Raw genomic sequence first — 13,931 nt, forward strand, 5'->3', positions numbered from 1 at the left:
GAACTACCCTGTAAACATTTCATCGACCTCGGGGTTGACGGCAGGTCTATGGCACAACCTCCTGCATCACACAGGTTGAAATGACAAGATGAAGCTAGTGGCCGCTCACGTCATCAATTTGAGATGCTTAATTTGTTGACATGACACGATAGGCTGTGGGGTGTGGCGAAGGTCGGTCAGTGCCTGATCCGTACCGGCTGCCTGATCCGTTCTGCCCATGCGCCAAATAGATCCTGGCAGTCAAAGAAGGTGCCTGTTCAAAATTACTGATGTGAATGACAAAACAATCCTACTCACACTCAACAAAATGGTTTTTAAAATCATTGGAAATGTAATAGTTCGGTCCATGTATCATCGGATAATCTGTAATTTGTAATTAAAAACGAAAAAACAAAATTCTGATTTGTTTTAATTCTGTGTTCATTTAATATATGAAAAATATTTGTTCCACATAGTATGTCATTATGAACGTTGTAAAAGATTTGATTTTAGTATTTTTAACAGGCACATTTGCGCCCACTTTCTTGGACTGCCAGGACCTATATATTTGATTATTATTGGCCTTCTCTAGTTTGAAACATTATTTTTTGCAACATTTCTAGAGTGACTGAATTGTCATTTGCTTCTCACTGCATTCACAATAGTATCATGCAAAGAATCCAAATATATAATGGAACTTTTAAAACCAGTCCTGAGGCATTAACTGCTTATCCACCATTTGTATGCCCAGTATGTTCTTAATCAAAACTTAAGCCATAATAAGTCAAAATTCACACTTGTGAACACTAGCTCTGGTCTGCAATATTGGAGACAATACACATACAATATGTTGCTGGTTCATGGCTTTGGGAAGAGGGATAGAAAATTCTGCTGTGCCGTGAGTATACAGTACAGAATACAGTTCCATTGTTAGCATTTCTATGGAACTCAGCAGGTTTTTTCAAATAAGCTGTAAATTGGCACTGATACAGTCCTGTATTTTCTACCATTTAAGTGTACTGTACAGTTATAGCAGTAGCTTTGGGCAGAGGTGAAACATTTCACAGCTTGTTGGCGTGGCTAAATTGTCAAAGTAATGCTTCTCTCTCCCTCCTTCTGTCTCACTTACACAGACACTGACTTTTCTTTGTAACGTCACAGTACTTTGGATAAGTGCATAGATTTAAAAAAATTAAATTAAATAAAAATCTGCTTTCCTATCGCCTAACCCATGAGAGTTGCAAAGGGTTTGTGGAAACACTTGTGAAAACAAAAGTGTTCTTCAGGTAAATGTCTTGTTTTTTTTGTTTTTTTTTACGAATAAGATCTGCACTGAGCCAAGTCTTATAGAGATGGGCTTTTTGTTTTTTGCTGGTATGGTACCAGGTATGATTTCCACCTGAAGTTGTCTGTGATCCTGAGCAAGCCGTACTTAAGCAGCTGAGGGGGAATTATTTTCCACTAATAGCCTTGTATCAAAGCTGGCCTTTGGCGAGTCATTCAGGATTTAGAGGACTGTGAGGGAGAAACAAAGAGACTTGTCCCAGCCTAACCTCACTGTACTAATCCATTCCCTGTCCTTTATTTGTTCAGGGCTAACAGGAGGATGCACAACTTCAGTTTGCATTGAGCCACAGCACCAAATCATGTTTAACATGCATACAGAGCAGCAGATCCTACTCACATTAACATATCAATAACAAAACAAGCAGCAGATTCAATGCATACTAATGTTATGTCACTAGTGCTAACCATGCACCAACACTGTGAAAAATGTAACATGAGTTTTAATGAGAGAGGTTTATGCATGCACTCAGCAATTTATTAACACCAAGATGTCATCATAAGTCGCAATTACTTCATGTCACTCCCATGTCTGTAATCAAATGGAGTGTCAGTCAAATCAGCTAGCTTATTATCACTGCTGATGAAGTGCTGAAAAGATATTTAAATTCTACCTTCTTCCTGCTGAGATGTGCTCACATTTTACAATACATGCTATTTAATAGTAGAATTCAGGCATTGATTTTTTTTATGGACTGCACATACCGTACGAACAGGATTGCCTTTGTTGGATGTAATGGTAACCCTTTCCTCATCCTTCACCACAGTTAAGTATTCAAGTTTTCACATGTGAAGCTTCTCGATGTTCATCTGCTGGCATCAAGCTGAGGGAATCTGTTTGTGTAATAATCCTATATAATAGAGTTGAAGTAGTTTTTCTGTCTCTGTTTTAGATATACTGTTGCTTGTATGTTTTATGTTCATTTACTTATTCATTTGTAGAAGCCAGTGATGTCTTTCATGCATCTGTTGTCATTAATTGTTAAGAACATTCAATGAACACCTCCACCGGTGCCTTTCAAAACCCCTCTATTTTTGTAATTGCTCAAGTGACACATATGTAAGTTCTGTGTCAGTGAAAAAGAGCTGTCTGATTTGATTTTAATACCCAAACTCCAAAGTTTTCACTGCTCCCCCATCCACAATAATGAGTGATGTAAAATTACCATTTCAGAACTACATATATTAAAAACACATAATTGTTCCTAGTTAAAGTCCCATTTAACTGTCTTCTTTCCGATCACGCAGCCTTGCACCTAAGCCCAGCCCTCTAAGAGTCAGCCTTAAAATAAATAAATAAAGTTAGTTACAAAACTCAACTTTGTATGCAAGTATTTTCACTTTTTTAACATCATTAAACATTAATGCTATTTGGCTACTATGATCATCATCATGACGGTGTGGGCTGTTCACAGGCTGTAAATGCACTGACTGTTATAAGATATTTGTTCGGAGGGCGACTATAGGGAGGATGCAATCACCATTAGTCAACACTTTCAATTCACTTATATTTATATAGTGCCAATTAATAACAAAAGTTATCTCATTGCAGTTTTCCTATAGAGCAGGTTTAGACTATACTCTTTATATTATTTACAGAGACCCAACAAATGTCCCCAGTAAAATTATAACATGACTTTAGAAATAGTTATGTTGCCTGTAATATGCTCTGTCAAGCGCAATCATTTTTTCAGTCTATATGAAGACATTATGGAAAGTACATCTTTTACAAACTCAACTTATGAGTCAGCTTGGAGAATTAAGTGTCCGAGTTCCTGCGCGTATACCTGCCATAGGTAGGTAGGCCAAGTATTCATCAGTGTACCTGGTCAAAGAGACTCACAGCATTGGTGCTCTGTCATCTGCTGTGTCCCATGTTTCCCTACTGACAAACCTTTTAGGGATTCACACTTGAAGCCACCCTCAGTTCTAATGAGATCAACATTCCTAGTGTCAGTACAGTTTCTTCTTCCTTGTCGCATCACTTCATCACCAAAAGGCAACTGCAAAGTCATCTGAATTCAGGTAGCCTTTTTATAAGATATAGTCCAACACAATCTTTCCAATTCCTTTATATTTTTGGTCAATTTTTAGTCAACAAAAACTCTAGACATCTTTGCCTCATTTTAGCCAACAATAAATTAGCCAAAAAACTTGCTAACATTTTAGTCAGGGGTTAGTCATAGCTTGTCTCCGTACACAACAACACACTCACTTTACTTTGAATATTCTGGAAAGAGAGTAAGTCCAAGTATCTGCCCATTTTTTCCTACCAAACCCCATGTTGCCATCATGCATTTTATCTACCATTATTCAAGCTCTGAAAATGTTCCTATTTACTGCTTCATTGGTGCTAGAGGTGATACAGGCATGAAAATGAATTACCCTCACATAGGCATGTTTATATAATTCAATGCATTTTTGCCTTGTCATCAATCATCTTGATGATATGGGATTTATTTACCTTATTTCAGCAAAGACAATCACTTGTTTGAATTAAATTCTCAAAACAGGTAAACATATACACGAAAGCAAGTGGAATAAAGCAATTTTATTACATTTTGATTAGCTCACTGTGGTCTGAAATGGCTCAGTTGACTTTTGCTTAGGTTAGTCTAACCCAAGAAAAATGCTGTCAAAGCCTATTCAAGGCTACTCCAATTCCCAACCGTGCCAGATGAGCAACAGGATAGACCTTCAAACAGTCACAGCTGCACACAAAATATTGCACTCATTTCAAATCCAAAATGCAGTGCTGCTCATTCATGTTATCCTATAGACAACTTCTTTAGGGATTCTACTGTAGCTAATGGGTTCAAGCGATTCTCAGTGGATGTTTTCCCTGATAAATATCTTGTTGCAAAATCTGAGCAAAAGAGATTCATGCTGGCTTCTGTGTGACTAGAGTTATTTTAGCCACAAAACATGATTGAATCCATAGCATGGAAACAAACACAAAACAGCACACACCTTTTAACACTATTGTAGAGAGGAAGCAAATGAATGATGCTGGCCAACTGTGATGTCTCATGACGTATGCTTCGACAGAATAACTATGAATGAGTGAACAAATGCATGACCAAATTAATTAGTCCAACTGCAAGGAAGTACGTGAGCGGATATAGTGTGTGAATTTGCAAGTTATTTTCTGGCTTCACAAATAGAAATACACTATAAGAACCTCATATCTGACCCTATATAGACCAAGATCCCTCACTCGTTTCACCTCCTTGTTGAAAATAAATCAAGAGGTTAGCCAGAGGTTGCTGTAAATCATTGTTCTATCTAACACTCATCATATTCCCTCAATGTCACATGCTTTCAGACATCCAAGGCACTTAATGTACATTGTTTGAATGTAGTAGACATTCACCATTTCTGTTTCACCCCTCACTCTATAGCACACTGAAACATGCCCTCTGATTGATAATCAGACTTTGACAAGAAAACTACATGTAGAAACGAGATTGTATCCTCAGGAACTTCAGTATATGAGGATGAAATTCAATGCATATGAACACCAGCATGGATCTATAAATCTGTCTATTCCACACAGTCTTTCCTTTTTCACTTTTAATAATGTCTCTAGAGGATTTTGTGTACAGAATAGCCAAGTTTCTCGCTCAAGTTAGAACTCGCATCAATCAAAATTGAATGACATTATTCCTATCACATTTTGGGTCATGTCAGAAGTCATAATGAAAGGCATGCTCGTGTTTTAAATAACTGGGGGATGCTGATACAGAGGAGTATATGTCCTTGGGTGAATGAGGACAGGTTCAAGAGGAAATGAATTCTCACTGACATAAAACAGTCTACAATAAAAGCAGCACAGTACAATGGTATGATGGTATTCTTCATCCTCAGGAGACTCAGCGTGAAGGGAAAAAGGACAGGAATAAAGATGTTGGAACAGTTTCATACTCCTAGCAAATTGTCAGTATTTCTTTTTTGAATATGTTGAGATATTCCACTGCAACATGCCATGTGCAAGGCTGTCTGCATGATAAAACAGCCAAGTGTTGACTCAACGGTATGGTGTTTCATATTGAAATATTTTTAAATGTACGATAAAAAAAAAAAAATATTTCTTTGAGGAGAGAAATATAAATGCATAACTGCCCTCCATCACTGCAGAAGAAACATTTTTAAGAGGGTCTGAAGAAATTGTTGTAGAGAAATAGGTTTCCTAGACAATATATTTTGTTTTCAAGTTGATTGTTCCCAAAACTGGGCTTCACTGTGACATTTGAACACAAAACTGTCTATGAATACCTACTCCCTTGGGTTCAAAGATGAAAATTCTGGGTATTCTAGTACAGATGAGACAACCATACAAGTAAAAAGTGATTGAATTCCACTGAAGACCACATTTTTAGACTAATCATTTACTCAATCTACAGAAAATGAATGGGTAACTATTTTGATATTTAATTATTTCAGTTTCAGTCAAAAAGCAAAAATGCCAAACATTTTCTGCCTCCAGCTTGTCAAATGTGAGGATTTGCTCCTTTTCTTTGTCATATATGATAGTAAAGTTTTTCAGTTTTGGACTGTTGGTCAGATGAAACAAACATTTGAATATGTCACCTTGGGCTCTGGGAAAGTGTGAAGTGTATTTATTATCTTCTGACATTTTACAGATGAAACGATTAATTGAGAAAATAATCAGCAGATTAATTGATAATGACAAATGTTTGTTTAAGTCCTACATTACATCGTACCGAGGCAATGCCCTCAGAAAATAAATATACAACCAAAAAGTACAATATGTTTGACCTCGGGGTAATAGCTGTGGAATATTCATGTGCTATATAGTACCCTTCTGCAAGGTCTAATATCATTACAGCTAAGATTAATGTATGGATTTCCTAAACGCCATGTGCAGCACATTTAGGAATGACAAGCACCGCATAATCAGCATACGTAGCACTATGTCTGGCTTTGATATTTATTGAGGAGCATGTAATAAAAAAAGCCTAGTGGAGGCATGAGAAGGCTGGTGTGGATACTTGATCCACATGGGCAGCACGCCTAGAAGCCCCTGAGAATGAGACGAGAGCAGCCAAGCCACTCTCTCCTGCGTCAAGTTGCTAAGTGGAGCATGGCAGAGGACTGCACTACAGGTAGCAGCTGGTGGCTTTTTGGAGACCCAGAGGGCTTTGAGACCTGCACTGATCATTTACCTTTCAATCAGCATTTACTGCTTAGTTTACAGACACTGGGCATTAACAGCCCTGATACCTTGTTACAGTGTAAGTGTCCTCTAGTCTAGCAGACTGCTTAACTGAAAGGGAGAGGACACAACTCAACTGCACATCACACAGTTCCCCACGGCAGTGTGCTGAAACACACCACACTGAACCATCCTCAGGAGAAGTGTAAAGGCAAACATCCTCTCCAATTGCACATCATGTCTAGTCAGATGTTGTCAACAAGAGAGGAGTGGTAGACGTGTGGCTAAAGATAGATCCAATGACAGCTAGCAGGCATTTGAGGGGGCTTTGTTTCACGATGGCTTGGTTTTGACAGTCAGATGAGGTGTCGGGGAAAGAGCCAAAATTTTATCCTTGTGTCAGTGAAGAAACGCACATTGATCCTGAGGATTGTTTTCTGAAAGTCGGTGATGATACGTGGAGGGCTTGAAAAGAGACTTCGACAAGAGATTTTGTCAACTACTGCAAAGTATGTAAACAATTCGTAAAAACAAATAAATACATACAAATCAGACAAGGTAGTCAGATATCAAGTAAGAGATATGTGCCAAAAATGTCCAAACAGTAATGCCACCTGATAATCTTACGCATACAGAACAACATAACCCTGGTGGCATTTTATGATTTGGCATTTGTGGGCGAGAAAAAAAATGACACTGAATCTCACAATGTATCCAAGGTAACACCTCTCAACTACCTTCCACTTCAGCTTGAGGAAATTAAGTCCATTTCGAGCTCGGTAGTATGTGAACAGAATGATGTCCACTGCATTAACTGAATTTGGTTGAGAGAGACTATAATAAGATGTAACCTACCAAAAGGAGTTGAATGCTTCTATTTTTGTAATAAATCAGGCATGTAGCATGCAGTATGTGTAGTCTATACTGGTCAAAAGTAAAAAAAAAAAAAAAAAGAAAAGAAAAGGATAGGATCAGTGACTAGTGGAAATGTGTTTATGCCAGCTTCTTAAATGAAGAATGAAAAAGCTCTCTTTCTCAGTGGCTCCAGGTTCGAATTTAATTGGACAGCTGTTGACAGGAACTAATAGATCAAAATATCATCTATTCATTGTCTTGTTGACAGCAGGAGCACTCATTCTTTCACATTTCAAATGTTTCTTAAACCATTAAAAACAGCTATTGCCACGTCGTCTCAGGAGAATCACTTCAATCCATTTCCTTGTTTTCCACAGTCGATTTATCTCAAATGAGTTTGACAAACATTAATTCTTCATGGCTGCATTCGCAGCATCATTCCTTCAGTAACCTATATGACAACAGCTGCTTATCAGCGGTATAAACAAGGCACGTCAGGCTTAAAGTATTTGGTCAAGCTTCAATAACTCAGCGTCTCTTTCATATGTCTTTGTTTCCGCTCTTAATGTATTCAGGAATTGCACTAAAGAAGCACGCTTTGTTGCTATATTGAAACAAATGAAATTCCACTGAAAATATCTGAATAATGATTTCCTCATGCACATAATATGCACTGTAAATTAGCCAAACAAACAGCATTGTTAATAACTGCCAAACTGCATAATAAAATCCCTTCTGGTTTTAAATGTGTAGGCTGGATTAACATTTTAGCAACCAGGGTTACGAGCAACAGGAAGTTGGACATAAACCCTGCTGAAGGCCACACACAGAATAAACAGAAAGCTTTGGTCATAGACAGGAATACGGTTTAGAAATATTATCCAGAAACTACTTTTGGTGTTTGAAAAAAAACAAAAAAACAACAAAAAAAACCCAAAAACAAACAGTAACCCTGACAAGTTTCCCTCCTTTTCTAAACCCAAACATCAAAATTCACATCTGAAGATACCTTCCCTTTGAGAGCTAAAACAGAAACGTTGCTACATAGACTGTAGGATCCAGAATGACAGGATAAAATAACTTGGGTTTTGGACTTTTAAATCAAACAAAATAGATAATAAGAGATAAAGATAATTGCATGGATTTATGAAGGGGATCGTGCGAGTAGTCCACTTCAATACCACATTTAAAACAAATCAAAAGGCTTGTATACAACTGACAGTGACAGACATACTGTGAATATCGGCTGAATTAAAGCCAACATATAACAAAAGAGCAAAACTGTATGCACAAAAAAACCCAGAAGAAAAATGGAAGAAAATGTGCATTACCAACAGTTCATTAAATACACCTGTTCATGTATGTAAAGAAATATCAATATAATGAAGTCCAGTATAATCCAGCCTCAAGATGACACATAAGGTCAACAAAAACTGCACATTAGCTTCACAATATGGTTTAAAGCCCTTGAAAACTTGGTTTCAATTTTCTCAATAACATTAAATATTCATGACTACATACTGTACTTTACAGTTAAAGTTGCAAAGTTGTTTATAGTTAAAATGCTGCTAAACTCTCATTGGTGCTCAGAAGTACGTGGCATCACCTCTATCCGGCTGAGCCCTGTCCACTTCAAACCAGTGAGCAAAGTAATGGCAAAACCACAAATACAGAAACCTCACATGTGAAGTAAAGAAAACTGTTCAAACCTCAGCAGAAAAGTTTGTGTTCATGTAGGAACCTGCAGCTCATAGTAAGAAACTTAAAGTATATATAAAAATGTATCCTTCATAGATCCTATCAAACATTCCCCTCCTTAAGCTTTTTGATATGATTTGAGTGTTGTGATGTTCTGCTTCCAATGCTGAAACCCTAAAACACTTGCAAGACAATGTTTCCTACAGCTCTCAGAGGGAACACCCGCAGAGAGAGCTCATCATGAGGCCATTTTGGAATTCATGAGCATGATTGATGATGCTGAGATAGAGGCAGCGTTTGAGAAATCCCCTCTGCCGCGGGAAAAATGATGATTGTTTGGATTCTTCTCCCCTGATAGTGCCCCCCTCTGTTTCTCAATAGGACACAGTCACACCACATTACATAGCAGAATGCAGCCTCAAATACTAGTACCACCATGTACAAACTCAAAAAATAACCGCCAATCCCAAAAGACCAATCTGATAATTTTTTTTCCATATATAAAATATATTTTGATGTTTGCAAAGTGAAATGTAAAAGCATAAACGCACCGTAAACCCAGAAAAAGCGATGATCCCTCTCAGGACTTCACTCCCAGATCTATCTCCACATGTGTGACTGACAGGAAGGTCACAATAATCTGACAATACATCACAGTAATACTGGCGTATGCTGCGGGGGCTAACAAAGTCACCTGGCCATTCCCTCTGCAGGCACTCCCATTTAGCCCTTTTTAATCCTCTCCATCCCATTACATGACAGTAGAGAACCGTGCACATTACACGCTTCAGCAGAGATCATTTGCCTCGTTGTGCAGGCGGCCAAGTATCACATAAAATATCAGCACCGTTATTTCTGTCTCATCTCCATCTCCTGGCTGGGAGTAAACAGAGCTGGACGTCAAACGATAGCACAGAATATGACATGCTAAGAAGTTCCATTGAATCCAGCAGTCTGCTGTGTGACTCACTTTCCATATCTTCCCATCTTGTCTCAGACGTTGGGTAACCCACTGAGAGGAAACTGAGACAGCAGGGGCAAGACTGAGTGCAGGCCAGAGCAATGAAGAAGTGAATTTAAGAGGCTAAAATTGTATGAATTTGTTAAAGGTTGAATTAAATAGATAGAAGTCTGCTTTGGAGAGGGAGATGCTTTGGGTGTTTTTAAAAGTGTGAAACACTCAAAAGACTTTTAGAGCACTTCACAAGTTTGTGCTTCCGTGGTTTAAAATGCCTTTGCAATGTAGCTGTTGACCGCCTCCAGCCTGGCCTGGTCAGCAGGTTCGAAGCATTGCCTAAGTCTTGTGGAATTACTGTACCAACTGAGCCTTTAGGCTTTGGATCATAACATTTCTGCCAATAATACTGACTCCAATGCTGTCATTCCACCTGACCTGGTTCCTTCTCTTTGACCAAACACCAGAAAAAAAATCTATGATTCTAAGCTTTTCATTTTTAGCTCCATGAAAAAACATACTGTAGCAGTGGCTGAGCATTTGACCCACCAACACCAACAAGTGGAGCTGAGCACAATACTCCTGCAATAATACACGGCTCCTATTTCTCCATTATATTTGTAATGGTTGTAATGAGAGCCTCATACTGGCCAAAAAACATATAGTATGATTAGAATGTGAAAAAGGCAACAACTCATTTTAATAAACTTTTAAATCTGAAAAAGGCTAGCTCTTAATGACATAAATGTCATTAAGAATTTAACAATAGTCTAACGGGATTGACTTTAAACAGATAATGTACGTCAAAAAATGTGGCATATATGTAACTTGATAAGAGAAATCTAGTATTTTATGTCTAGTTTGATGTCTAACATGGCATCTTACATCAAAAGCAGCGAGAGCACACACATCCGCAATGACAGATTTCAAGAAATTGAACAGCAAAGAGCAGTAATTTAAATGTACAGTATGTAGAAGCAGTGAAAGCATAATTTGCAGAGGTGACTCAGTAACATGAAGTTTGAAGTTTTTGCCAAATCATCAGTGAGTTAATAGAGTGTGATGGCAGCTGTAAGACTGACAGAAACAATAAGCTATACGGGATGCTTTAAGAGCCACTCTACGCCAAGTCCCACAAGGACCAACTAATCTACAAGTACTGGAATATCAACTCCAAAGTAATGTCATCACTGAAGAAGCTCCCCATCTGCCACATGGATGCTCTTAACCCCTTTACTGCTACCTCCTAAACAGCTCATATTACAAACCTGTTACATGAAAATAATGAATATAAAAAGGCTACACAAATGTGTGTGTGCAGTGTTTATGTTATGTAGTAATCTATCAGTAAAATGCCTAAATCCCAAACTATTATACCATTATGTATTATAATCTTTTTATCCTTCATAGACCATTTAACTATACAGTAATTCTACTTGTTGTAGAACTTTGTTTACTTAAGTGTACTTTAACTAGAGAAACTACATACTTCAATAATTCAAATTTATCCAAAAGATAAACCACTAAATCGAAGCAACTACTCTATTTTCAATAGACTCAATGGAAATAATACACAACAAGTAAAGTGTCATCCATGAGATGAAATAAAAAATAAAAAAATCAGCTCAAAATGATATGATTCTCCAAAGTTTAAATAGTGAAGATGTATTTCTGCTTCAGATACTTGAAACAATTTACAGTAGATACTTCTTTTTTTTTGTTGATAGGATGATGTTATGCCCATCACTGTGTGAATTTGTTGAGGTGTTGATAACGCGTTGTCTCTCCAATAGACATGTAAGGTTATGACTCATTCAAAAGACCAGATCAAAAGACATTTATTGAGGGTGACATCATTCAGAGATGAGAGAGATTGAATTTTTCACTCATTTAGGAGATTAGTTGTGACGTCAGCGACATGGATCCAAAGGATTTAATCAGTTAGTTATTCGACCCATCTCTGAACAGGTGTGCCTGTTATCAAATATGCAGCCTTTTACTTGTGCCAGATTTCCTGCTTTATAGAGAGAATCATTGGCCCTGAAGCATAACAGTGGTGACCTGGAGAGACAACTCTGCAGGAGTAAAAAAAAACCAAAAAAAAAAACCCCCACCTATTATTCTTAATTACATTTATTCAAATGCAGACATATTTACATAATAACAACATGCCAAGTATATGACTAATTGAACTTTTGTAAAATCATAACACAAATTCTGTACTATTTAAGAATTTATTTACAGATTTATAAAATATTGACATTCAGGGTATGGTATTTGAAAATAATTGCTGCAAAGGATAATGGCTGAAATTATGTATATTGAGTCACTCATGGTTATGGAATGTTACTGAAGTACTGCAAGAGCCAGCAGTCCCACTTCACCTAATCACTTATCACTTCTCAGGACAGGAGTTAATGTGCAGAGTTGACCATTCATTATCTCTGCTTGGTTAACACAGTCGGATACGTCTGCTGATACAGCTGCCTGGGAGACTCTCTCTCACATTCTGTATTAATGCTGGCTGATTGGATAATATTATCGCAGCATGAATTTACTAATCAGTAAACCAGCTCACATAAACTGCCGGTTGTGTGTTCAGGCGTTTTAAATGAGTGGTTTTCCTGACAACAGCGGGCCTGTCACTTCACTGAGGCATGCTGTAAGGTGCAGGAGGCTGCTCATCTGGTCAGGTCAATTGGGACTATTTTGATAATTAAGTAGGCTACTAAATCCGTTGTCTGCGGTTTAAAACTTAGGCCAGTTATTAGACTCGCAGCAACTTAGTGAGTGACAGGTGGTTGAGGTGATGTATAACCGATTAGGCTAGTCTGATGCAGGCTACCCTGCAGCACAGACTACAACCCGCTTTAAACACCTACAGTAAAAGGAGTGACTTTGCATCATGAATTAACTTTTCCATCCAGAGCTTAACATTAAATGCAGGCCGTTGTTTATTCCCGAGGCTATTTATACGGCTCTGTTTGGCAGGTCGTGACCCTAATTGACGGCTCGCAATCAGTCCAACCTTACCTGGGATCTCCTGAAGAGGAACATGTGCGAAGCTGAAGCCTTTCCCGATACAAGCCTCCTTCACCTCGCTGCAGTTCCGTGCCTTAAAATCTGCTCTTGCTGCAACAGACAGCACAGAAAAAGTGCAGATGATAGTCTCTAGTCTGAGCATTGTTCACTTCTAGGAAGATCCTTATTGTTTGAGGTTATCTGCAGTATCCCGCTTGCTGGTAAAACTCCCCTGCAGTGGATCCGCAGGTACTTAATGGCTGATTGGCCGGGCGTTTAATGGTTGCAACTCAACTATTAGTGTCTACAAACACATTTCCTAAAGTAGAAAGGGTTTCTATCGCAACCGACAATGATTAAAAGTCCCCCGATGCCGCAGAAAAGAGGACCGCGAGCATGGAGGTGCCACATGAATCCAAGCAGCGCGTTTCCCGGCGTGTTGGCTCAACTTCGCTCAGCAGACGAAACCGCTGGTCGCTGTGTTGAAGTGGAAATGCTGTGTGGAGGGGGAGCGCGCTGTGCTCAGATCAGATATACTGGCAAAGCAAAGCGGCACACAAAATATGGAGTGGAATCCAGCCTCATCCATTTTAGTGGGAGCTGCATGTCGGCATCTACCAACCGAGATGCTGTAGAGATATATAAATAAATGAGAAAAAAATGCATAGGTAGGTGAAGTATGGGATATAATAAAAAATCTGTTAGGTTTTACAAAAAGCAATTTTTGTGAAATTTTATCAGCTACAGTATACACACCATAGGCCTACAGCTTTAAATGGACTATCACAGTAAATTTCTAAAACCCTATAGCGCAATTTGAGAGTATCAGTGATGTAATAAGGTAACCGGAATTTTTGTAATTGTATTAATAATTTTTAAATTATAATATTTTAGTGTTTTTTT

General features: G+C 38.2%; 1 protein-coding gene across 2 annotated transcripts in view; it reads right to left on the bottom strand.

Annotated features, from left to right (window-relative positions):
- LOC122885835 (glypican-6-like) overlaps window positions 1-13,559 on the bottom strand; it is a 92,882-nt gene extending 79,323 nt beyond the window's left edge. For both annotated transcript variants that reach the window (XM_044217529.1, XM_044217528.1), the window contains exon 1: window positions 13,041-13,559. In XM_044217529.1, the coding sequence (XP_044073464.1) occupies window positions 13,041-13,191 (151 nt within the window). In that variant the 5' untranslated portion in view covers window positions 13,192-13,559. The remainder of the gene's footprint in view (window positions 1-13,040) is intronic.
- Window positions 13,560-13,931: the final 372 nt, after the last annotated feature.

This window comes from Siniperca chuatsi, linkage group LG12 (assembly GCF_020085105.1).
Source record: "Siniperca chuatsi isolate FFG_IHB_CAS linkage group LG12, ASM2008510v1, whole genome shotgun sequence".
NCBI classification, from domain to species: Eukaryota; Metazoa; Chordata; class Actinopteri; order Centrarchiformes; family Sinipercidae; genus Siniperca; species Siniperca chuatsi.